Source organism: Portunus trituberculatus, chromosome 16, assembly GCF_017591435.1.
Source record: "Portunus trituberculatus isolate SZX2019 chromosome 16, ASM1759143v1, whole genome shotgun sequence".
Classification (NCBI taxonomy): Eukaryota; Metazoa; Arthropoda; class Malacostraca; order Decapoda; family Portunidae; genus Portunus; species Portunus trituberculatus.
Window position 1 is genome coordinate 13082372 of NC_059270.1, and position 26227 is coordinate 13108598.

Genomic DNA, 26227 nt, shown 5'->3' on the forward strand with positions numbered 1-26227 from the left:
AGGGATAAAAGTTGTGTAGTATAGCCTGCGCAGAGACGAATGAGTTTATAGGGAAATGCGTTGATATTGTTGTCTGCGGTAACCATTAGTCAAAAGCAAGTTAAAAGAAAAATGGGATAAAAATTGATATAGTTTGTACAAAGATGAGTGAGTTTGTAATGAAATACGCCCATAATAATGTCCAAACTTCTAAAATAAAAATAATGGCATGAAGTGAAGCAAGACTAGAAGATATAGTTTCTTTAAAGACGAGTTAATAAAGAAGTCTGTTGATATTGACGCCTGAAATAACCATTGGTCTAAAGAAAGATAAAAGTAAGAAACAAGAATAGAAAAATAAGTGTATAGTTTGTGTAAATACGAATGAGTTAATAGAGAAATACGTTGTTATTGTTGTCTGAAGTGAAGATTATTTAATGTCGGGGAATGGAAGTGTTTATGTTTGTGCAGAGACGAGGAAGTTAACAAGGAAAGTACGCACGAAATATTAACGGATGATTTCTGGTTCTGTTTTACTGTTCGGGAGTGGAAAAAAAAACTTTATAGAGGTCAAAAACTGTCTGCTAATGTTTGTATACAGAAGAGCAATTCCAAAAAAGGGCTAAAACTGATATTTGTTATTTTTATGCTGCCGCAGATGGAAGGTTGGATGATCGAGCTCGAATAAAAAAATATGACCTTTGCTTTCTGTTCGTACTTATACAAAGGTAAAACATAACAAGGGAAGTGAGCAAGTGATGTAAGTTGATGATTTTCACTGCTGCTGTTGAAGACTTTGGTTAGCAGGTGGGCTGGTGGGCTGTGGATGCCTGCTGCTCGGAAGGAAGCGGTGGGAAGGAGTGAGTGGCAAATGAGACCACAATCGCAGTGTTGTGGGGTTATTTTCTTCCTTTACGATGCGTCCAGTCTCAAGGAAGATACGGGAGGGGAAGAGAATAATACTTTGAGGGAATCAAGCAAGGGATTACTTGTTTGTATATGAGTGTATAGCTTCAGATCCCGAGAAAAATGTGGAGGTGGTGAAATTAAGCAATATAAATTGTAAAGGGAAATAATGTTGATTTTAATGCATTTGTGTGTATTTTAAAAAGGTATACCGCGAGTTGGCAATGGTGGTTTTATATTAGAAATAAGAAAATAAGAATAGTTGTTAAATATTAGATCCATAAATACTATACATAGACTGAGACTTTTATTACAGCGGATAGACCAATAAAAAAAATAAAGAAAGAAAGGAAAAACAACGTCAGAATCACTGTACTGAAGTGACTAGCTTTGGAAGAGAAAATGATACAGGACAGTGATATTTTTTTAGGTTACGAACATATATCCTTTCCAATAAGTGTGTGTGTGTGTGTGTGTGTGTGTGTGTGTGTGTGTGTGTGTGTGTGTGTGTGTGTGTGTGTGGAAAGAAGCTCTTGTATACATGATCGTCTTCCGTGTCTGGCGAGCATAAAACCAGGTGAATTACAATCTTTACAACCATTTACATGTGTCTGCGGTCACTTTCTCCTTCGTACTCTCCGACAACCATGTAGCTTCAAGTTGAGTCTTTACCTCCCGCTGGATCTATTTTTGAATACATATTTCTCGCATGCACCTTCACTATCATTACGTCTGTTTAGAGAGTCACTTCTTATTAAACTGGTCCATTTTCCCGCCAACAATCATAAGTATTTCATGTTTTTCTCACGCACGCTCCTTAATAGACGAGAGAGAGAGAGAGAGAGAGAGAGAGAGAGAGAGAGAGAGAGAGAGAGAGAGAGAGAGAGAGAGAGACGATGTATTCTAATTGGTTCTACATTTTGACACAACTGGTTATGTAAATATTCACTTGATTTGGGAAAATATTAGCTAGGTATTGTACGCAAAGGAGTTTATTAGTAGACCCTGACAAACTATTGGCGGCAATTTTGATACTAAGTTTGGTAAAAAAAAAAAAAAGCAACTCAGTGTATTTTCTATTGGATTTCACGAGTCCAGGATTGATTGGTGTGCTGATCGAGTTGAAATACGGCATCTTTTCTGATTGGTATATTGATTACATGGTCTGGATTGAGGGGTTTGATAAAGTGTTTCTCTCTCTCTCTCTCTCTCTCTCTCTCTCTCTGGTAACTCATGTTTTATAATCCACTTGTTAAACACCCGTAACGTGCTTAAAATTGTGCTGTCTATTCAGTAATTCAAATTTGCCTGTTCCTCGTAAATCTCTCTCTCTCTCTCTCTCTCTCTCTCTCTCTCTCTCTCTCTCTCTCTCTCTCTCTCTCTCTCTCTCTCTCTCTCTCAAGGTTAGATTTTCAGCTACTAAATAGCAATAGATTTGTCTTTTCCCTCTTCATTTAATTTATGACCGGCGATCTCTCTCTCTCTCTCTCTCTCTCTCTCTCTCTCTCTCTCTCTCTCTCTCTCTCTCACGCTGCTATCATCGCCACTCCTCTCTCAGTTATCATCCCCGTGTGACGAGTCTTTCCCGCCGGCCACCTGCAGTGTCGCGGCGTGGGGGGCCCTGTTCGGCTTCGTGTCTGAGTCTCTGGGTCCAGCTGCCACTGCCGCCCACCCGACACCCGCCCGCCCATTGTCCAGACACCCATTCCGCCTCTGCAACACGGGTTCGAGTAGCGGTTAACATCTCATCCGTAAATATTAATGGGATTGACTGTAGCGGCGAGACGGGTTAGTGGGAAGGATTGAGCGGGTGTCGAACGAGGGCAAGAGCGTAAACATGAGTTGGTAATCTGGACGAGAGATCGGGCGTTCAATATCGACGCTAAGAGAAGGAGGAGGAGGAGGAGGAGAGAAAAGTGTATAGGGAGGTGGAGGAGGACGGGAGAGGGGAGTAGAGGGAGGAAGAGGGCAAGAGGAGGGTGAAAAAAAGGTTAACCCCTCACTGGAGGTCTGATTCACGCGGTCGACAAAGGGACAGTGACTGAAATAAGCGGAAAATCGTCTTCATTTGCATTTCATAAGAGACAATGGAAGAGGAGGACGAGGAGGAGAGCAGAGAGGAGGAGGAGGAGGAAGGGGGGGAGGATGAAGGTAAGGTGAGAAAAAAGAAGGAATGAATGGAAGGAGAAATTTAATATGTTTTGTTTTAGATTTATTATTATTATTTTTTGTGTGTGTTTTGGAATGTGTGGTTATTGTTTTCTTAATTGCATTTCTCGACAGCACTTCTTATACGATCTTGTGAAAATCTCCGTGTTTTGTGTCCTCGGAAAGAAAAGGATAAGTGACTAAACAAATGGAGGAAATAATACACTCCTAATTAGCTGGTGATTATTTCTCTTACGTTTTATTATTTTTTTTATCTTTGTTCGTATTTTTTCATTTAAGTTCAATGATTTTCTTTCCATTTAATATATTTCCCTTTCTCTGCCTTGCATCACTTTTGTTTGTCCGTTTTCTTTCCTTTGTTCATTAATTGATTATTTTATTTTCTTGTATTTTCCCGTTTCCTTTTTATTTTTCCTATCGTCTCTCTTTCTTATGTCCTTCTTTTCGTTATTAAAAGTGTCACATTACTTTCATTTTCTCCTCTCCGTTCCTATATTTCTTTAGTTCTCCTCTTCCTTTCTCTACCTCCAGTCCATCATTCTTCCTTCCTTATCTCCTTTCCTCTCTCTCTTCTCTTTCTTTTATTCTCATTCCATTCAAATTAACTTCATCCATCAATTTCTTCTTTTTCTTCGAGAGATTTTTTCCTCATTCCTTTTACTCCTCTTCATCGTCTCCCTGCTTCCAGTCCTCCCTCCTTCCCTCTTTATCAGCTCTCCTCCTCTTCCTTCTTTCTTTCTTTTCTTCTCTCTCCAATACTACTCCCAACACTTCTTCCTTCCATATCTCCTTTATTACTCCTTCTCCTTCTTTCATAGCTTTTACTCCCTTTTCTTATCTTTCTCCTTTCTTTCTCTTTCTCCAGCTTATCTTCCATCCTTATTCTCCTTTGCTCCTATCTTTCTTTCTCTCTCCTTTCCTCTCTTTCCTCCCTCCGTCACTACGTCTCAATAGCTCTCCGTTCCGCTGGGGGGTGCCAACTAGCAGGCATTGTGGGTGTTGTGGCGCCCTGCTGGGGATGACCTGGCCTTCTCTGTCCCCGTGACTTCGCTCTGACCTCCGCTGCCGGCACCACCACCACCACCACCACCACCACTGCCCTCCTCTACGTCATCCTCACCGCCTTATTATTTTGTTGGTTCTTATTTTTGTGGTTGTCAGTGTTAGTTATTGTTTTGTTATTGTCGTTGTTGTTTTCTCTCTTATTTTCTTATTTGTTAGTATTTTTATTTGTATTTGTAGGTATGTCAAGAACCTATATATGTGTTGTTTTTCTTTTCTTTTTCTTTTTTTCTCTCTTTCTCCTCCTCCATGTTGACTTCTTACTTTTGTTTCGTCTCGTCTCGTCTCGTCTCGTCTCGTCTTCTCTCTCTCTCTCTCTCTCTTTTTGCTTTTCTTCTCTTTTCTATCCTTTTCTTCTCTTTGCATTTCGCCTTTCCTCTCTTCTTCTCTCCTCTCCTCTCCTCTTCTCTCATCTTCTTTGCTCTCCCATGCTTTCCTCTCCTCTCCCATCTCCTTCTCTTCTCTCCTCTATTCTCCTCTTTTTCTTGCTTCTCTGACAAAAGTATTCTTGATTTCTTGATTTAATCTTTTATCACCACCACCACCACCACCACCACCACCACCACCGCTAATAATAGTAGTAATAGAAAGACGATAACTATTTTCCACAACCATCACTACCATCACCACCACCACCACCACTACCGTTACTATCACCACCATCACTTCTTCATCTTTCTGTCACCGTCACCACATCACCGCCTCCTCCGCATCACTCGCCTCCTCCTCTCCCAGCCCCGCCCCTCCCTGCCCAGTCTTCCATGTCCCGTCACAACATGTCCGTCACTAGAACATCATCAGCACATCTTTGGTTATCTGTCTGTCTGCCTGCCTGCCTGTCTGTCTGTCTGTCTGCCTGCCTGTCTGTCTGTCTGTCGTTGTCCCTCCTCTTAGTTCTCTCTCTCTCTCTCTCTCTCTCTCTCTCTCTCTCTCTCTCTCTCTCTCTCTCTCTCTCTCTCTCTCTCTCTCTCTCTCTCTCTCTCTCTCTCTCTCTCTCTCTCTCTCTCTCTCTCTCTCTCTCTAACCGCATATTTCTTTCTTGCCTTCTTGCCCTTCTCCTCCTCCTCCTCCTCCTCCTACTTCTCCTCCTCCTCCTTCTCTTCTTCCTCCTCTCATCTTTTATTCAAGTATCAATTATCTTGTATTTCTTCATTATCTTTTTTCTCATATTTATCATCATTTACTTTTTGCCTCCGTTTCTTAATCGTCTGCACATTATTTTCGTCCATGATAGAATCCTTCATGTTTTTATTTTTTTTCTTTCATCTCACTATTTAGTCTCCTCCTCCTCCTCCTCCACCTCCACCTCCACCTCCACCTCCACCTCCTCCTCCTCCTTCTCCTCGTCTTCCTCCTCCTCCTCCAATCCTCCCTTCCCTTCTCTCTTTCTCTATGTCTCCCCGCCTCTCTCCTTTTCCCACCACCTCGAGACTTCCAGGTAATCTCCGCCAGCCACCCAGGTCACCTTTCAGACAGACGAGCTGATAACACTAACACTCGGACAATCGGAAAAGAAACATATTGAAAAACGTAGATATATGTCCCACACACATTCGTCCTGCACACACACACACACACACACACACACACACACACACACACACACACACACACACAAAGAAGTGACAGTGAATGGTCATAATGAGCTCAATACCTCTTTTTCTCCTCCCCGCGGTCACCTGAACACACTAATCAAGTTAATTTGCATAATAAAAATTGTGATGATAGCGCCAAGCCACGCGCCTCGCCCTGCCTAGCTTTGCCTCGCCCCGACCCGCCCCGCCTCGCCACTCTCTGCTTGTCTCTGAGCTGCGCCGGGTAAAAATTATTCCGCTATGTCTAAATTACCCCGCGAGATGCACGTCTAGATTAAGAGTTACGAGCTCCGCCTCTCCTGCTCCCCTCAGCCTTGTGAGTGAGGGAGTCTGGCGCTGGTAAATGAATGGACGGAGCGTCGCAGCTTTGGAGGCTCAGAGCCATACACGCCGGCACACCTACGCACCCCACCGGATGCAGGAAGTGTGTTGAGTGTGAGTGTGTTGCCGGCAGGAAGGTGTGGCTGCGGCGCGGCCCGTGGACAGGCTAATTGGCAAGTGTGTTACAGCATGTTTATTTAGTATAATGAGATGGGCTATACGTCCAGAGTGGATAAATGAAGCTAATTAAGTTTTATTTAGAAGAAATAATATCGTAAGCATCGTCTCTCAGTCAGCCGCGCCGGCCACCCACGATAGCATCTCCTCTTTACGGTCGATGTTCTGCTTTGATCGTTGAGGGTTCTCGCCCCAGCGTCCCTCCAGCCCCTTGATAGGCCGAGGGCTAATAAGGGCAGACAGCTTACACGCTCTCCCGCCGGGCTAATGAGGAGCCGTCACGAAGGGCGACGGTCTAGAGTGGGCGTGAGGGACCCTAATCCTTGGGGCGCGGCTCGGCAGACAGTGCTATAGCAGTGCGCTGCGAGGCGATGTGAAGGGGAGTTATATATAAAGGTAATGACTGTACAAATGGCCGATTAATGTTGTTAAAACCAAGGAAACATTTTACAACGCGGTGGATTTCCTACAGATTTGTGTACAAAGGCGGAGGTTTACTAGCGGAGCGCCAGCACGTCACTTCGTCTTTATTAGTAAGGAGTGGGTCCGTTTTCGTGCTGGGCTGGTGTCGCACTAAATCAGCCTCGTACTGCCTTGTTCTCGTCCTTGCCAAGTCTTTTTCGCATGAAGTCGTTCTCGCATAAAGTCGCTCTTGAGGCTTTATTATGAGTTCCTTCGTGTACCAAGTCGTTCTTTCCTCGTCCTCACACCAGGCTGTCCCTTTAATTTGTTCTCGTTCTGATTTTGTTGTTATTATTCACTCTTATTATCTGATGAAACCATATTTTTCTGATAGATTTTTCAGCTTAATGAAAGAGTCCGACGTTTGTTTATTATGGAAAATATTTTTTTCTTTAATGGGAATCACGGAACTAAAGAAAAATACTGATCTGACAGAAAAAAAAAAAAAACTCCTGCCCCTCAGCTTTCCTCGATCTCAGTGAAGAGACCGATTACAATCCCTCCCACATCCAAAGAGAAATTCGTAGGTAGTTTGCCACTATAGATGTTAAAGTCAAGATATTCATTGCCTCTCCGCCCTCAGCTTTCCTCTTCCTCACCGACTCACAACAGCTTCGTCCAACATCTCAAGGGAAACTCATTTATACTTTATGATGTTGGAACTTAAAAATATATTTGTTATTTTATTGTTAACCCTTTCACTCCTAATTAATCCCATTCCTATGATGTTAAAAAAAATTTAGAATAATATTATTTTAGCAGTCTCTCAAAATACATTGTTATGTAGTTTAGTGATGATAAAAGTAACGTGATTTTTCATCTTTATATACATACAAACGACTAATTGCCGTCGCTTGAATGAGCACTGGTTAATCTAATGTCATATTCTTTATCTTCCTTTACATCCATATAAACGATTCATTACAATGATCTATATATTGACGAAGGACGCTCACGGCAATAAAGGATGAAGATCCAAAGACAAAAACATTTCAGAGGGAAAAAATAAATCTGCTAATTGTCTCTCCCATAAAAGATACCTTAAAAAAAAGAAGAGGCAGTTTACAAGAGTTATAGGTGCCATGAAACTGTAGTTAAAAATGCACTTACTGTTGTAACAAATGAGATGAGTATGTGCGAAATATTACCGATTGAATCTTTGTCGCCTGAAATATCTAATTGATTGATGGGAGAAGATAGAAAATAAAAAATAAAAATTTTAGGTGCCATAAAACTCTAGTTAAAAATACATTACTGATGCAAAAAATTAGATGAGTGCTTAAAAAATTACTGAGTGAGTCTTTGCGTCCTAAAATTTCATTGTTTTTTTTTTTTGCTGGTGGAGAGAAGAAAAGAGATAAAGAAAAAGAAAGATAAATAACCAATAGATAAGAAGCAAAGTTGTTATTGCTATTTTTAAGTATTTTAAAATGGAAAAATACAAGTTCATGAAAATTTGTTCGAGTAGATAAAGTATTGGTACCGTGAATCAGAACTGCCTGAAATTACTTTGCTAATTAAAAAGAACAAATTGAAGTGACTGGAAGATGTATCGCACAGGAACGCATGATTGACAAAACGTATGATGAAATCTGGCGAACTTGAGAAGAGGAAAAATAAAAGCACAGTAAATTAACCGAGAACAGTAAGTAGAAGATATTAAATACCAAATTTACATACCAGTAAAAAGAATGCTTTTAGTTTTATTGTATTTATGCCGCTATAAAATCGTATCATCTGAATCTCTCTCTCTCTCTCTCTCTCTCTCTCTCTCTCTCTCTCTCTCTCTCTCTCTCTGTCTTCTTATCATACTGTACCCTATACGCCCTCCCTCGTCCGCCCACTATAGACTCCAGGACTCGCCTATAAACGCACCAACAAACGGAACAAGTGACAGTCGGTCCAGCATAAACACGGGCCTCCCGCGGCTGGCCGGGAGGGGGCGCGGGGGGAATAAGGGCGGGTTTATTACCTTATAATTTGGAAACTGAGCATTTACGGCCGCGCTTCTGAGGGTTTATGGAAAAATAAATCTCGCCCGTGAACAGAGAGAGAGAGAGAGAGAGAGAGAGAGGTATCCATGCAATATATTCTTAGGTAAACAGGTAGCAGTGAGGACAAAACAACACAATAGAACACAAAGAAAAGACAAGGCGCAGGGATGACAGCATCACACATGTTGGCCCTTATCTAGTTGTTTACGATAAGCTAAAGAAATTCATCACAGCTTTCAAATATTGGACTGTAGAGAAGAAGAAGAAGAAGAAGAAGAAGAAGAAGAAGAAGAGAGAGAGAGAGAGAGAGAGAGAGAGAGAGAGAGAGAGAGAGAGAGAGAGAGAGAGAAACGTTCAGGATAAGTAAAGACAGGAAATAATGAAAAAAATAAACAGCTACGTGTCTTGAGTGTGTGTACAGAAACGAACCTTATTTCTTACCACAACGATAGAATTTTCAAAGAAGTATCAAGTAGGTGACCGACTATTGCTATTGATATTGTTGTTATAGTTGTTGTTGTTGTTTTTGTTGTTGGTGGTGGTGGTGGTGGTGATGATGATGATGTTTCTTTTATTCAATTTTTATCTATTACAACTCAATCTTAACTCACAATTCCATATCTACTTTAATCAAGACACTATACTGAAGTGTTTCTCTACGATTAAACCACTTCGAAATTAGATATATTGATGATGGTGGTGGTGGTGGTGGTGTTGGTGTCATTGCTTTGCTAATGTAACTGTTACTATCATCGTTATTGCCTTTATTCATGCCTGACATACCCCTTAGCCGTGTCTTTTACATATGAAGCGAATCACGGAATGCTACAAAGAATCCTAAGCCAACGTAAGAGCAAGACTTAACCCTCTCCCACCCTCTCAGCCAGCCAGCAGGAAGAAGACAGCGAGATTGGAGGAGAGGCGAGGCAGTGGTGGTGATAAGAGCGGCTTGAGGGAAGGGCCGGCAGAGGGAAGCTGACGGCCGGAGGATGTTGTGGAAAAGTCAATGGGAAGGAACCGGCAACGAGAGATTGAAGAGAAGGACAAGAAGAAAGAGGAGGAGGAGGAGGAGGAGGAGGAGGAGGTGGGTGAGGAGAGCGAGTAGTATAAGCAGCACAAGGAGGATGAGGACAATAGATAAATAAATAATAATGTAGAGAGAGAGAGAGAGAAAAATGGAATAAAAACCCGATAGGAAAACAGAGAAAAGAAAGATAAGGTAAAGAGAGAGGAGGTAGTGAAGGGAATGGACTGCACCAGTATAGGGGAGCACAGATGGAAGGGAAGGGAGTGTGTTGGAGTCGTTTATGGTGGTGGTGGTCGTGTCTCAGCCTCCTAAACGATGTCTTATTTTATGGTAATGTAGGACCGCCACGACGCATCCCTCCCGGTGGTCCCTCCCTGGTGTTTGGGGGAGTGAGGGAGAGAGGGAGAGAAAAGGAGGGAAGGAGAGAGAAGCTGATACCCTCCAAAGAAATAGTAATAGAGCTTTATATTGGTCGTCGTTGTAATAGTGGTGGTAGAGAGAGAGAGAGAGAGAGAGAGAGAGAGAGAGAATGTCTAGATAGTCATACATAAAGATAAACATATATACTTACATACCTACATACGTAAACACACACACACACACACACACACACACACACACTGACTATTTCTATCTTTTTTTCTATACTCTTTATTTTCCTTTCTTCCTCTTCTGTCTCTCATTCGTAGCACTGTTATATTCCAGTCACTTTTTCCCTCCTTTTCCCCTCCCTTCCATCTAATTTTTCATTAAGTATTCTTTTTTCTTTCCTCATGTTTACTATTTCATTTTTATACCTCTCCTTTCCTCGTATGTCTCTCTTTTATATCTCTCTTCATTTCCAGTATTATATTTTTCTTTTCCTTTTCCTTGTCCATTCCCATCTCCGTTTTCCCTGCCTCTCTCCCCTTCTTCCTTTTCATTCCTCTCTCCATATCCTCTCCCCTGCATCCTTCCCTCCCTTACACCTCATTACGCGGCACGTGTTGGCCATAATCTCAGGTGAGGTGGGAGTAATCAACATGGGATTATAAACTGCCTCCCCAGCTAAAATCCGCGGCCCTCGAGCAATCCTATTTGGAGCGCAAGAGGATTACGCGATGAGATTGTTGTGGTAGTCGGCGGGCACGAGGCAACGAGGCGGAAGGAAGGAAGGTGGGAGAGAAGAGCGGGAAAGGAAAGGGTGCTGGGAAAAAGTCATTTGCTGAACGGTGTGGGTAAGGTAATATATTGACTAGTAGTTCGATAGGAATGAAACCGTTGTCTCTAGAGGGAGAGGAAGAGAGGTTGCTGTCGAAAAGGAGAGGTGGGCTGGGATAAGTCTTCCTTATATATTCTGTGTTTTTCTAATTAATAGGTAATGATTAATTAACTCTTGTATACATCAGCACTTATTTTTCCTTCCATTTTGTGTATTTCTTTGTAGATGGTTAGCAGTGATGTTTTCCTTATGTGCTTGTCCCCCATCAGATTGTTTATATAACGGATTCTTAGATGGAAAAGTGAAGCATTTTTACTCAGAAAGCAAAAACGTGGGTGAAACACACGATGATAAAATGAAGACTTTAAAAGGAGGATACCGATGAGGTGGAAATAGGCAGGTACGATTCGAGTATGTTTCATGCATGGACTACCACGTGTAAACTTTCCTTATTTCCTTAAGTTCTGATGTTCACATGTACGCAAAACGCCATTGTGAGAATTAGCATCCCATCTTTACTAGCTGAGAGACATTCCTGATCACTGCGCACTACTAAGCCACATGCATGCCTTGGAAACCTGACATGTTACGAAAGTGTCGGATCGAAAACATCATAGCGGTCAGAGGGAAGAACGATGCTTGACATGCCACAGGGAGAGACGAACAGAGAATATCGGGGATTCAGGATGCCGAGACATTCTGACTACAAAAAAGATAAAAGGATGTGAAAATGGGCAGTACACTCCTTTCACGAAACAGATGACGCATAGACAATTAAAATAAACATAACATAGACAATTAAACGAGATTGAGATAAGAAGATTTTTTCAGGAAATGGCCTGGAATAGACGAACAGCTGATAAAGAACAATGAAAAAGTTTGTTAGTCTTTGTTTCGTAATGGAATATTTAAATCTGATGATGATGATGATGATGATGATGATGATGATGATTCGGAGGAGGAGGGGTAGGAGGAGATAAGACAAAATGGTGACCTCTAACAAATGAAGAATAACAAGATCAGAAGCAAAGAACGAGAGAGAAAGTGTTTTGTTATCTGAGACAAACTGAGCCATATGTTGTAAAAAGCAAAACAAAGAAAGAGTAAGAACAAGAACAAGATCAACAAAAACAGAAAAAGAAAGAAAGAGAAAAGGAAGAAAGAAAGAAAGAAAGAAAGAACGAAAGAATTATAGTACAAGTAAACCAGCTCTTAAGTCGCAAGAAGCAGAAGAAACAAGAAAAAAGAACAAGAACAAGAACAGCAAGAACAAAGAATAATAGAGAGACATCCGAAGAAGAAACCAGAGAGAGAGAGAGAGAGAGAGAGAGAGAGAGAGAGAGAGAGAGAGAGAGAGAGAGAGAGAGAGAACCAAGAAGAACAAAACTAGAAAACAAGAAAGATATAAAGCATAATAACACAAACAAACGAAGCCGTATGTCGCGAGAAGAAACCTGAAAAAAAGACAAACACACACACACACACAAAAAAAAAAAAAAAAAGAAAGAAACAGTTAAATGAAACCAGTAAAACCACATCAATCTGTCCACGAGGTGATATATACATCAGGATTTCAGTCGTAAATCATCAACAGCGCAGGGAAGGGAAGGGAAGAGAAGGGAAGGGAAGCTGGCCACTGATGAAACACGGCGTTGTGCACAGAGACATTATTTTATTCCTTTTCTCTTCTTTTCTTTTGTAAGCTTAACGTAAAGGAAAAAAAAAGATGAATTCTGCTCATTTCTTGACGTTTGACTAGAATCTTGACTGAAATCTTGTGAGAGAGAGAGAGAGAGAGAGAGAGAGAGAGAGAGAGAGAGAGAGAGATGCAAAAAAAGCAAACAAAATGCATGGTAAAGTAAATACAAGTAAGGGTTTATCATGGCACAGCAGAGTCGAGTCATCAGACGCTGGCTCGCCGCTATTCGCACAGCTGGTCATAAAGATCGGCAATGCGGTTCTCGGCGGATTTAATGAAGGAACTCGCTGAATGCAAGACCGCAGAGACGAGGAAGGAAAAGTCACCAAGAGAAAATCAAAGATACTGGTTTTGTTAGAAGTGATGGGATGATGTATAACATTTTGATAATCTGTTTCTTATTAGTTTTCGTTCTTACAGTTTGTTTCCTGTGTCGAAGAGAAAGATAGAAGAAAAGTCAAATAAATTTACGAGTGTCCAAAAAGTTAAATTACAGGAGTTTAAAATAAAAAAACGTCAATTTCATTTATAAATTTTGAAAGAAAAGAATAGTTAGAAAAAATTGTTTTGTTAGAAGTTTTGGGAAGTTACATTACGTTTTATGCATTGATTTATCACTTGCTTGTATTCATTTACGTATCTGTTATCTATCTACGTGTGAAGGAAACTTGAAAAAAGTTAATTTATTTTTCTTGCTCATAAAAAAAGAGGTTAGTGATGGAAGTTTTTAATAAAAGTTAGCTACTATTGTTTATAGATCGTAAACTTTGTCAATTAGCAATAACAACAATGACAGCTACTACTACTACCACTACTACTACTACTACTACTACTACTACAAGAGAGAGAGAGAGAGAGAAAGAGAGAGAGATGGAAGGGAGGGATGGAGGATTGGTGGGGGCACAGCGGCAGCAAACTGACTCCACGTGTACTAATGAAGGTATCAGGTGCTCCAGGTAATCCCATGTTATGAAGACCCGCACTGTGGGAGGCTACCTGTGTGTGTGGGGGTTTGGAGAGTGGGGAAGGAGAGAGAGGGAGAGAGTGGTGTAAATATATTCTCTCTCTCTCTCTCTCTCTCTCTCTCTCTCTCTCTTCCTCAAGCAATGTGTGAGGAAGGCACATCACACTGTATTTGGACAACATGATGTAAAATCCCGTGTAGCTTTTGAAGAACATCGAGTCAGTGGGAGTCTTCAACCTCGCCAGGAATTTCGCTCCATCAGAGACCTTTAACCACGGAGTCTTGAATCTCATCTCAGCCTCGGGAATCATACGAGAAGTTGTAATCAGTTAGACGTGTTTGCTGTTGTTGTTTTTTTTATGAGAATATAAGAATACAAGGAAAGCTGCAAGAAATCGTTAGCTTTTGATCCCAGAGTCACAAATCTCGTCTTTTTTCAGCCATTGATATCGTATGAAAAGTTGTAATTAGGTGTGTTTGCATTCTTTTTTTTTAAGAAGATAAGGAAATAAGGAAACTGCAAGAACCCATCAGGTGTACTCGTGATAGTGTTTGTGTATGAAACGTAGCTACCTGCTTGCACAACCATCCTCATCTGTCAATTTGTCTCATCTTTTTAAGTCTCCCTAATGACACAGCCTTGATTTATGTGTTTGTTCTATTTACCTGCCGACCATTCTGAAAACCAATTCCTTTCTATCTCAAAAATCTTACTTTATCGAGCTTCAATCTATTACTTACTGTCGTATCCTCATTACTAACACTGAGGATTTCACCTGTCATTCTTGTTACCACCTTTATATATCTTTAGTTGTTTTATTTTACTTTGATATGGATATTACGTATACTTCTTAACTCTCTTCGGTACTGGAGCGTATTTTCATCATCAATTTTTGGTGTGATTGGACGATTTTCTTTACATTAGGAAGTGTCTATGGAGGTCAGAAGATTAATGGCCACAGTTTTTGATATTTTAATCCCCGACTTATAGTTTCTTAAGTTGTATAAAATCACCTAATAGTAACCAGAATAAATAGGAAAACGCGTCCTGGTACTTAATTTGCAACAATTTGTAATCTATAAGTATCCATATGTAAGGAGGGTGTCTGGGGAAAGGCAGAAAAAAAGATGGAGAGAAGAAAAATACAGAATTCAGTCGCCAATGTGAATTATCGAGAAAAAAATACTATTGCAATAAGTGCCTTAAAACATCCCTTTGACTTTATGAGATGTACAGGAGTGTTCATTCTTTTCTTTTCTTTTTATCATTACTTCATCGGGAAAGCAAGGCGCAAGAGAAGAGGTGTCGGTGAGATATACACAATGTGCGAAGAATGTACTATTTGTATTTCCTTACCAGTGGTCTTAATTACGGAGGGGAACGAGTTTTTAGTATAATTGGTGCAGCGGAGGAGCATCGTAAACTCCCCGACACCAGAAGAAAAAGTTGCAGCATTTGATTAAGAAAATGTGTTGTGAGAGCGAGCTTCCGTGATTTGACTCATGTATCACACACGTCGAATAGAAACAATCTATACTTTTGAGATAAATATACGTGTGACTATGTGTCCTGTGTCGTCCTCTCTCTCTCTCTCTCTCTCTCTCTCTCTCTCTCTCTCTCTCTCTCTCTCTCTCTCTCTCTCTCTCTCTCTCTCTCTCTCTCTCTCTCTTCTGCACGCCAAGTCATGCTCCTATCCTCTTTAAATCGTCCTCTTATCTTACCCCGTCTTCTGCTTCCCTGTCCTTCCCTACCTCTCCCTCCCTGCCTCTCCCTCCCTGCCTCTCCCTCCCTGCCTCTTCCTCCTCGCCCCTTTGCTTCCACTCACCCTTGCTGGTCTTGCTGAAGGACTGCGTGAGAGCTCGGGAGAAGTGCTCGTCCACAGCCGTCGCAAGGTCTCCGCTAAAGTAAGTTAACACCACGCAGTTGGCGGAGATGTAGTGGGCGTCGGCGTGTTGAGGCTCGCCCTGTAGGGTGGGGAGGGTTGGGCTGGTCAGTGAGGGTCAGGGTGTGGCTCTGTGTAGCGTCACGGGGAGGGGAACGGCAAGGGAAGATGTGTGGTTATGTTGTGCTTTGTTGTGGTGTGATGCCAAAGAGTGTGGATGTGACTGGGAAAAGGAGGGAGTACGGTGAATGGGCAAGGTGTAGTTTTAGGTGAGATTCTCAGAGAGAGAGAGAGAGAGAGAGAGAGAGAGAGAGAGAGAGAGAGAGAGAGAGAGAGAGAGAGAGAGAGTTCTATTGATTGCAGGAAAAAAAATATCTGTGAGCGAGTATTTTCTTGTTTTTCCTGCGGTGAATGGCAAAATGTGTTTTTCATAGGTGATGAAACAAATTTTTACAATGTCAGTGTGTAGCAGTACATCTCATCCTTTTGTCATGTGATTGAAAGAGTTGCGAAAAATATCAATAGTGGAATGTCACGTTTGATCCGATAACCAGTGAAAAAAAAGGAAAAACCCTTACTCACCTTTTCATCGGTCTTGATTGCATGTGAGACAGCTTGTTGCTGCGGTGTCTGTTGCTGTTGCTGCTGCTGTGACACCACTGGCGAGGAGCACACGCCGCCGTGGGTCACAGCTGCAGCGGCGGACACAGCGGCAGCGGTGGGGGGAACAGGAGCAGGAGGCGCGGCTGCAGTTCCTGACACCGCCGCTCCTACTGGAGTCTGTGGTATAGGCGCTGTGGAGGTACTCGTGGACGCAACAGCAGCAGCGAACTGTTGCTGCTGCTGCTGTTGTTGCTGTGTCTGGAGATCGGGTGTCGGTGGCTGAGAGGAGCCCGCACCCCCGCCGCCCGCGTCCTGCAGCCGGTATTTCTGTAGGGAAGGAAAATAAGGGAAAGTAAGGCAAGGGCGAGGAGGCGAGGAGAGTATATGTGAATGAGAGGTGGTGAGTGGACAAACGGGTCTGTGAAATGAAATCTTATCGGTCTACTGTTCAAACTCTGTGTGTGTGTGTGTGTGTGTGTGTGTGTGTGTGTGTGTGTGTGTGTGTGTGTGTGTGTGTGTGTGTGTGTGTGTGTGTGTGTGTGTGTGTTACAGAGAGAGAGAGAGAGAGAGAGAGATCGTGGTATCTTCTTTGATTCAGAGAACTAAAAGGAAAATCACAAAGAAAGCAAACTATTGTCAGAAGGAACCTGAATCAAAAAGATAACTCCTCCCACCACACACACACAAAGGGAAGGCAAGTACACGTGCGGTCACCAGGTCCGGGCGGCTGTCATGGTGACGCCAACCAATAATGGCATCAAACGAAGGATAAGTGAAAGAAACAGGACAGCGACAGTGCAGGGGAGGGAAGGGAAGGAAATGATGGATGGGGAGGATGTTGAATATATTATGACAGGAGGCAATGACAAGTGGTGCAGCTGTGGCGATGATAATGACAGAGTTGCTTTTCATTCTTGTTTCTTTGCTTTACGTGGAGAGAAAGAGAGTGTGGTTTTGAGTGAATGTGGGCGGAAGTAAATTGCATATGAGCTAAAGTGTTTCAATGAAGGAAAGTGAAAAAGCACGTTTTATTTTAACTACAAAGAACTTGAGTAAATGATAATGTTATTCTTCTCATTCTTGCTTCTTTTCTTCGTGTGGAGAGACACTTGGTGGACGTGAGGAAATAAAATATTGTACATGAGGTGAAGTAAAATAGATATATTCATGACATACTTCATTGAACGAGAATGAAAGTGAAGTAGGTTTGTTATAACAATCATTGAAAAAGAAAAGGAGAAAAGAAAGAATATTATTTTCTTATCCCTGTTTCTTTGTGACGTTAAGTAAAAGAAATATAATTTTCAATGTATTTTAGTGAGCTCGAAGTTAAAAAGTAATCATTTCATTTATTCATTGCCGATCAAAGCCAAACAAATATGATCGTATTCAGCGCGCGAGAATGTAAAGGTATACTTTTTATCTATTTGTATCTTACTCATCACACCGCAATACAGGCTCAAAATCTATCCACTATTAACTCAGCGTGGGAAACAGCGTCCGATAAATTGCCTCTCTCATCACTAACCTAAAGATTTCTTTCCTCTTAAGTTTAGAGACACTTGAAAACCATAACAACAGAGTTGATGCAAATGGCCTGACACAGAACAAACAAACGAGAGAGTCTTTCCCTTGAACCTTAGATAAAACCAGCTCATCTTTCCTTTCCTGCTGTCTAATCGAAGCAAGTCAAAACATTAACCTTTTCCTTGGGCAGTGACCGAACAAACAGACGAGAGTGTCCCTCCTTTGAACAACAGCCGTAGATAAAACCAACGCACCTCTCCGCCAGAAGTAAGTCTCTGTGTTTCATGCTGCCTAATCGAAGCAAGTCGTATCATAAATTCCAAGTCCTCTGATAAGAAAATGCACCGGCCATAACGTCAACACCTTACATCGTCTCCTTAACGCCCCGATCGTTTCCTCGTTGAAAAAGTGAACCGCAGATTGAGTCTCGTATCAGACCACCATGAACCTGAATCACCTTTGACACCATATGAACCCTGGCGGCGAAGGGACGGGATGAGGAGGAATGGGAGGGAAGGGAGGAGGGAGGAGAGAGGTAGAGGAGAGAAGAACGGGGAGAGTGAGAGAGATATAGAAAAAGAAAGACAGAGAAGAATAGAGAGGAAAAGAAAGACAGTGAGGAACAAGAGAGAGAGAGAGAGAGAGAGAGAGAGAGAGAGCGTCCATGTGTAATGCGTGTAGTAAACCTTCTTACCCTCAGTCCCTAGGACTCTCAGATCCTCCACCGCTCAACCCTCCCCGCACTAACCCACCCGCCGCCACCTTGCCTTCTCACCTCCCCTCCTCGTACCTTAGAGTCTAATTAGCGGACAGGTGTGTTAGCTCCGGTTAATTAAAGAGATAAGATGCTCGTTCGGATAAGTGGAACACACGAAGGCAATTTCGGAAGAGAGGGCCAACACGACGTAACTTAACACCTGAGGACGCCAGTGAGGTGTGTGGCCCGATCACAGGAAGGTGAGGAAAGGCGGCGCCAAACGTAAGGTACGCTGGAGGGTGTGTGTGTGTGTGTGTGTGTGTGTGTGTGTGTGGTACTTGGCTCAACTTGGAAGGAAGGGACAGGGCGCGTTGGTAGTGGAAAGGATAAGATTACTGCTTTGGTAGCGCTGGTTGGCCAAACATAAAGTGCGCTAGAGGAAGTGTGAGTGTGTGTGTGGTGGTGGTACTTGGCTCAACTAGGAGAGAAGAGACAGAGAATTGATACAGTACATGGAAAGGATAAGATTACTGCTTTGGTAGCGCTGGTTGGCCAAACATAAGGTGCGCTAGAGGAAGTGTGTACATGAATGTGGTACTTTGTTCAGCGAAGAAGACGTGAACAGGGACTAGTGCGAAAGAGATGCATTGGTAGAGGTAGGATAAGATTAATGTTTCGATGAATCTGATGGATGTTCTGATAGTTTTCTCTAATGGTTAAATGGAGGTGATAGAGAGTCAAGGAGTGATAAACTGTTGAAAATTGGGAACAAATGAAGAGGGAGGGTAAGATAAAGAAAGATAGTTACATAGGTTGGGATGAGAAGGAGGTAGATAAGGAAGTGGTAAAGTGGTGAATGATGGTACTGGTAGCATTGATGACGAAAAGTTGCAGAGTGTACATGAAGAAAGATGGACAACGTCAAGAGAGATAGACAGGATGAAAGAAGAAAATAAATAGAAGAAAGAAATATAAACAATACCGGGATGAAAAATAATATTGGGAACAATATAGAACGAAAATAAAATGTCAATAGAGACTTTCTTTACAAACTCAAGGACATCTTATAAACACTGTCATTGAGAAGAGTAAAAATGAGTGACGATCAATTTTGCGTACTGGTTGTTATTCTTAGGGAGCGATATCGTGACATGCATATATATAGGATATTTTGCAGCGTTTCCTGAATAATAGGTGGACAGGTGTGAAGACTTATCAAAATATTCGTGTGTGATGTAAAGACCTTCACTTAAATATTCTTATTTTACGGGAAAGCTCCAAAAATTCTCTTCCTGTTTCTGAATTCTCTAAGGCGAGGAGTATCAAGACACCTGGAAATTAATCTAGATAAACCGCTTGATGAATAGATTGTTAGAGAGAGAGAGAGAGAGAGAGAGTGGGGAGAAACAAAGAATCATCAAATCTATCACTGTGCAAGGAAGGAAAACTCGACAAAAACTCTGATTAGCGGAACATGGTCTCCTCACAACACACTGGGCGGAAAGACGATGGCGCGGGCTAAGAAGGTTTAATAAAGAGTTGAGCTTCCTTCTGCCAGACACACACGAGTAATTACCTGTGGCTGATAGTGCTAATTAGTCTCCTCTCACCTGTACTGGGTCTCTACCGCCACGTGTCTTAGAGAAAGTGATTAAGTTATTTTCTTTCTTGATATCTTTCTTTCGTTCTCTTCGCCTTTGTCTTCACTCTCGTCTTTGATATTGTTGTTTCTGATTTTTTCTTGGTATTCTCTTTCTTTTTCTCCTCTTCCTCCTCCTCCTCCTCCTCCTCCTCCTCCTCTTCCTCCTCCTCCTCCTCCTCTTGTTTGCTTTCCCACTTTTTCCTTCTTGTTCTCTTCTTCTTGTTGTTCTCGTTCTTCTTTTCTTTTTTTCCTTTCTTTATTATTATTATTATTATTATTATTATTATTATTATTATTATTATTATTATTATTATTATTATTATTATTGTTGTTGTTGTTATTATTATTATTATTATTATTATTATTATTATTATTATTATTATTATTATTATTATTATTATTATTATTATTATTATTATAACTATTATTATTATTATTATTATTATTATTATTATTATTATTATTATTATTATTACTGTTTGTTGTTTTTGTTGTTGCTGTTGTAATTGTTGTTGCTACTATTATTTTCATCATCATCATCATCATTTATCTTTAATTTGCAATCTATCATCCTTGTTTTTCTCCTCCACTAATCGGCTTTCTCTTCTTTATCTTATCTTTCTTTTATCTTCTCGTTTCCTCCTCTTTCTAATTCTACTCACCAATTTTTCCTGTCACATCATGTCTACGTATACAAAAGTGATCTTAAGACAAAGGGAGAAATAAGTAACTCCAATCCCTTTCTCATATGAATGTTAGTAGCGTCCAATTACCACTATGATATGCGAGACAAGGTTGAAATACAGACGCGCACTTGACACCTTCACTACCACCAATAACAAGAAACCACCACCAAGACAGTGCGACGAACGGGGCACCACATATTCCCCGTTGAGAAAAAGGTTGGTTGAGAATGATAATATGAAATGCTAACGGTAAAGCGGGAAACTTTTCTAATAAGCTAGAACCGAAGAAGGAAAGTATTTGAAGTACTGGGTTATGAGAGACACCCGGGCAGTGTTTGGAATGAACTAGGAGTGTGCCGGCAATGTTCAGGTTTGTAAAAGGAACACGTACTGAAGAGGTGTAGGAATAGGTACTGGAAAATGGAATGGAGGAGACTGATGAATTAATAGAGAGAGGAAATTTTTGTTAGATATCATTGTTATTCTATATTTCTAAGATAATTACGTCTCTTTATCGGTCATAAGTACCGCTCCTCCGCATCGACTGAAACACTGAGACTGTGGCTGAAGAATAGAATACCATAGAATAGACAAAAAGTTTTTATTAAGAAAATTTACAAAAAGAATGTGATGTTTTTAATGTGTCCGTAGTTCCATTACAGTAAAGTTCAAAAGAAGAATAGTAATTAGTATAGTATTTTGTTTAGGGGTTATACAAGTATTATGTATATACTGATTGTGGTCTTAGGGATGATGTTATTGTATTGGCAAAGAACAAAATGAAAGATGAAAAACTCTCAGAAGGCACCGTGAACAGGACAACCCTAGAATTCCATTAATAAAATACTTGTCTTTGTTTCTTAACCTTTTATTTTCTATGGTCGTCTATTGTTAGCATCATCACTGTAGTAAAGTCTTTGAAATGGCATAAAGAAAATTAAATAACATGAAGTTGATCTCAATCTTTTCAAAGCTACTAAACTACAATTTTTAAAGAGATTACCGTTTAAATATGCCTTTTAAAACTTATAATAGTAATGAAAAATATTAATTGGCATTTAAAGGGTTAACGAAGCATCTAAAAAAATCATGCGCCGACAGAGAGAATAGTAGATTAATATTATTTTGTTCATTTACGGGATTATTTTAAAAAGGAACTGTGCAGAAATTGAGTCCATAAAAGTCACATATGTTTCTATGAGCAAAGCTGTTTGGTTGTGAACGGGTCAGGCAGGCAGGCGCGGATGGAGATAATTTTGATCTAGGCGGCGAGAGTAAAGGATATGAAAGAGACTATATAGCTAGTTCAGTAGTGAATTAATGTGTTGCTAGGGTGTGAAATCTTAAGTGACCGGAACAAAAAAATTGGTCTAGAAAATTTGTGTGTTACTCAGAGAGATATTAACCATCTGTGAATGAGTTAGACAACCAGTCCAGGAGATGAGTTTGACCCGATCGGCGAGAGTAAAGGATATCTGAGACCAGTACGAAAATTGATTCTAAAAAAGTTGTATGCTACTTTGAAAAATATTGACCAACCTGTGAATGAGTTATAGGCAGTCGGCAGTGTAGGTAAGTTAGTATTTGAGACTAAAAGTCTGATATTGCTATGAGAAAATTTGCCTACTGTGAGTTGTATCGGGCAGCGACTCCGGAGATGAATACTAAAATTTAGCCCTGTAAAATCTATTTATTACTATGAGAAAAATGATCTTGCTGGACCTAGAAATAACTTCAACCCGTTCGGCGAGAGTAGAGATGAGAGACCAGTGCAGTGGTAAATTAATGTTTATCAATGGCATGTATGACATTTTAAGAGACCAGAGCAAAAATCGAGTTTATAATTGTTGTGTAATGATATGAGAAAAACTGTCTAGCTGTGAGTGAGTCAAACAAACAGAGATGGAGATCAGTTCAGCACAGACGAGAGTTAAAGAGGACAGTGTAGTAATAGAATAATGACTTTTATGGTATGAATTTTGAAATTTAGTGTATAATTTGTATGTTACTATAAGAAAAAAACCCAACTTTGAACGGCAGGGAATGGAGATCAATTTAACCCAGATGGCGAGAGTAAAGGATACTGAACAGAACAGTACATAAATTTAATCTGTAAAATTTGCATAATGCCATGAGAAAAACTGCCCAATCGTGAATAAATTAGGTAGATGAATCCAGAGGCCATATTAATTGGATCGCGAGAGTAAACAATATCCAGTAAGGCAATCCAGTAACAAATTAAAATCTCTCTACGTTACGGAACTGCTAAAGAGCCTCATACAAATACTGAGTCTGTAAGTTGAATGTTACTATGAGAATGTGTTAGGCAGATGAACCTGAAAATCATTTTAACCCAGTCAGCGCTAGTAAATGATACCACCACCTTCTACATTCATAGGAAGCAAACCCACGCCGCCCCTCCACCTTCTCCGCCCACCCAGCAGCACCCCATCCCCTCCTTGGGCGTCCTGCGCGCCGCCACAACACAGCTGGCCTCGCGGCGGGAATATTTTGTGTGTTTTTATTGGTGGCCGCGAATTTCACCGTGGAATGCATAGCTATCGACCGTGTTTTGTTTGCCTCATTGGTGCCGTGCGATGGACAGCGTGTGGCTAATTCTCAAACCCAAACTCTGTGTGTGTGTGTGTGTGTGTGTGTGTGTGTGTGTGTGTGTGTGTGTGTGTGTGTGTTTGAGTGTGTGCATGCATACATTAAGACTAAGAACCTAATAAAAAATGATAATTATTGAAAAAAGAAACATTAATAGACTTCAAGAAATACCAATTAAATAAAGTAGTAAACGACTGCAGAACTTCTCCCAGGTAAAATACACGAGTTAATTCTAATGACATAAAAAAGAAAAAAATGCGGAGACGAGTGAAGCAAAACCTTGTTCTTGAGACAACAAATCCTGCTCCGGTTAGGCAAGAGTAAGCTGAGCAGCACGCAAGTCACTGCGAAGGGACCTGAGGGGGAAAGCCACGGGCGAAAGTGAAGGAATGTAGTGTGAGAAATGCTTGCTGAGCGTGTGGGCCGCGGGAGGATGACTGAGTGGCGGTGGCGGTGGCGGTGATGGTGGTGGTGGTAGTTGGTAGTGGTGGTGGTTGTAGTGGATGCTGTGAGGTTAGCGAAAGGTGAATCAAACCACCAAGATTGTTATTGTTATTATTATTATTATTATTATTATTATTATTATTATTATTATTATTATTATTATTATTATTATTATTATTATTATTGCTTTATTGTTCTTTTCACTTGCTGTTGTTTTGTTGTTTATGTATTGTTTTGTCATTTCTGTTCTCACCGGCATCAATGTAGGAGTAGTGACAGTGTCATTAGTGTAAGCAGCATCAGCAACAATAGCAGGAAAACAACAGTGGTAGTAGTAGTAGTAGTAGTAGTAGTAGTAGTAGTAGTAGTAGTAGTAGTAGTAGTAGCAATAGTGGTGGTGGTGGTAGTAGTAGTAGTAGTAGTAGTAGTAGTAGTAGTAGTAGTAGTAGTAGTAGTAGTAGTAGTAGTAGTAGTAGTAGTAGTAGTAGTAGTAGTAGTAGTAGTAGTAGTAGTAGTAGTAGTAGTAGTAGTAGTAGTAGTAGTAGTAGTGGTATTATTATTATTAGTAGTAGTGGTAGTAGTAGAAGTGGTTGTAATATGGTTCTTTCAGGATTGCAAACACACAAACACACACACACACACACACACACACACACACACACACACACACACACACACACACACACACACACACACACACACACACACACACACACACACACACATAATAATGATAATAATAATAATAATAATAATAATAATAATAATAATAATAATAATAATAATAATGTTGATGATGATGATGATGATGGTAATAATAATGATAATGATAAACCCACAAGACGAAAACACTAAAAATAAAACCTCAGAATTCACAAAGATTACAAAAACAGCAAAAGAACAATATCAATGGTAAAAAGACACATAAAAAATGACCTATTAAATACCACATTAGAATATCCATATAGGAACCCTCCCTTGCACGACTCCTGTCCTTCTCTTCCCTTTGCTCCCTCACGCTCGGCTGCCCAAACCTCCGTACACTACAAAGCCCAAAGCCCCTCGCTGTGTCTTATTGGAATCCGCGGCTCAGTACAAACCTCGGTAACAAGGCCCCACATGAGACCCTCTTGTGTGTGTGTGTGTGTGTGTGTGTGTGTGTGTGTGTGTGTGTGTGTGTGTGTGTAGCCTTGAAACTCTCATATTTAGAGGAGTTTGTTTAGTTTAGTGTTTTGTGTTATAGTTTTTGCTTCTATTGCTTCATTTTTTTTTCTACAGTGAGTTTTTAAGGGTTGTGATATCATTATTCTGTAACTAATTGGTTAGGTGCATATTTTCATGTGTGTATGTAATGGTGCTCGCCTCTATATTTTGTCTTTCTCTTTTTAACTTGTGGTTATGAAGTGTAATTATATTCATTTTTCCATATATCTATCCATCTATCTGTCCTTCATCTATCTATCTATTTGTTTATCTATCATCTATCTATTTGTCTATATCTATCTATCTATCTGTCTGTCTGTCTACATATTTGTCTGTCTGTAGGTCTGTCTATCAATATTCACTCCTTTAATAGTTAATCGTGAAGTTACTTGATAAGCAAATGAGTTAGTTCTTCCATTAGATTACCATTATGAGTTGGGAAGCAATTGATAAGTTTTGAGTGAGTGAGTGAATGTGTGTGTAAACTGAATGAGTGAGAAGCGCAACGCATTAACTTTTCATGGCAGAGGAAGGGGAGGCTAGAGGGCCATAAGTGAGTAAGTGAATGAGTTAGGGAGTGAATGAGTGAGTAATATTACAGTTTTTTTCATCATAAAGAGATTGGAGGAACGATGTCTTTTATTGTAGTGAGTTAGTTGTTACCTGGTGAGGAGAATGAAATGCTTTAGAGAGTGTGTGAAAGAACAAGGGAGTAGCATAACGCATTACCTTGTCACAGTGAGATTGAAGGTACAGTGTTTTTTGGGGGGTCATTTAGTTACCTTTGTCATTACCTTATAGTTGTTAAGAGAAGGAGGAATGGAGTGAAGCGCGTCAAGTACATAAGTGAGAGAGTGAGTGAGACGCAAAACATTACCTTGTCATAGTGAGATTGGAGGAACAGTGTTTTTTTGGGGTCATTTAGTTACCTTTGTCATTACCTTATAGTTGTTAAGAGAAGGGGGGAGGGAGTGAAGCGCCTCAAATATGTAAATGGAAGAGGGAGTGAGACGCAACACACTACTTGTCACAGTGGAGTTCAGGATACAGTGTTTTTTCAGGCATTTAGTTACCTGTGCCATTAACCTTCGTTCTCAAGATGGTTTAGAGAAGGGAAGTGAGTGAGTGAGACGCAACGCATTACCTTGTCACAATGAGGTTGGAGGTACAGTGTTTTTTTTTTATTAGTCATTTAGTTACCTATTTCATTACCTTATAGTTGTTAAGAGGATGCGGGGGACTGAAGAGCCTCAAGTATGTAAATGAGAGAGTAAGTGAGACGCAAAACATTACCTTGTCACAGTGGATTTCAGGATACACTGTTTTTTGAGGCATTTAGTTACCTATGTAATTACCGTATAGTTGTTAACCCCTTC

The 26227-nt window shown here is 40.6% G+C and overlaps 1 protein-coding gene across 4 annotated transcripts in view; it reads right to left on the reverse strand.

The window, feature by feature from the left end:
• Window positions 1-26227, reverse strand: part of LOC123504574 (transcription cofactor vestigial-like protein 2) — an 84891-nt gene that overhangs the window by 19700 nt on the left and 38964 nt on the right. For all 4 annotated transcript variants that reach the window (XM_045255191.1, XM_045255188.1, XM_045255189.1 and 1 more), the window contains 2 exons: window positions 16022-16369; window positions 15383-15521 (listed from right to left, as the gene is read on the reverse strand). In XM_045255191.1, the coding sequence (XP_045111126.1) occupies window positions 15383-15521; window positions 16022-16369 (487 nt within the window). The remainder of the gene's footprint in view (window positions 1-15382; window positions 15522-16021; window positions 16370-26227) is intronic.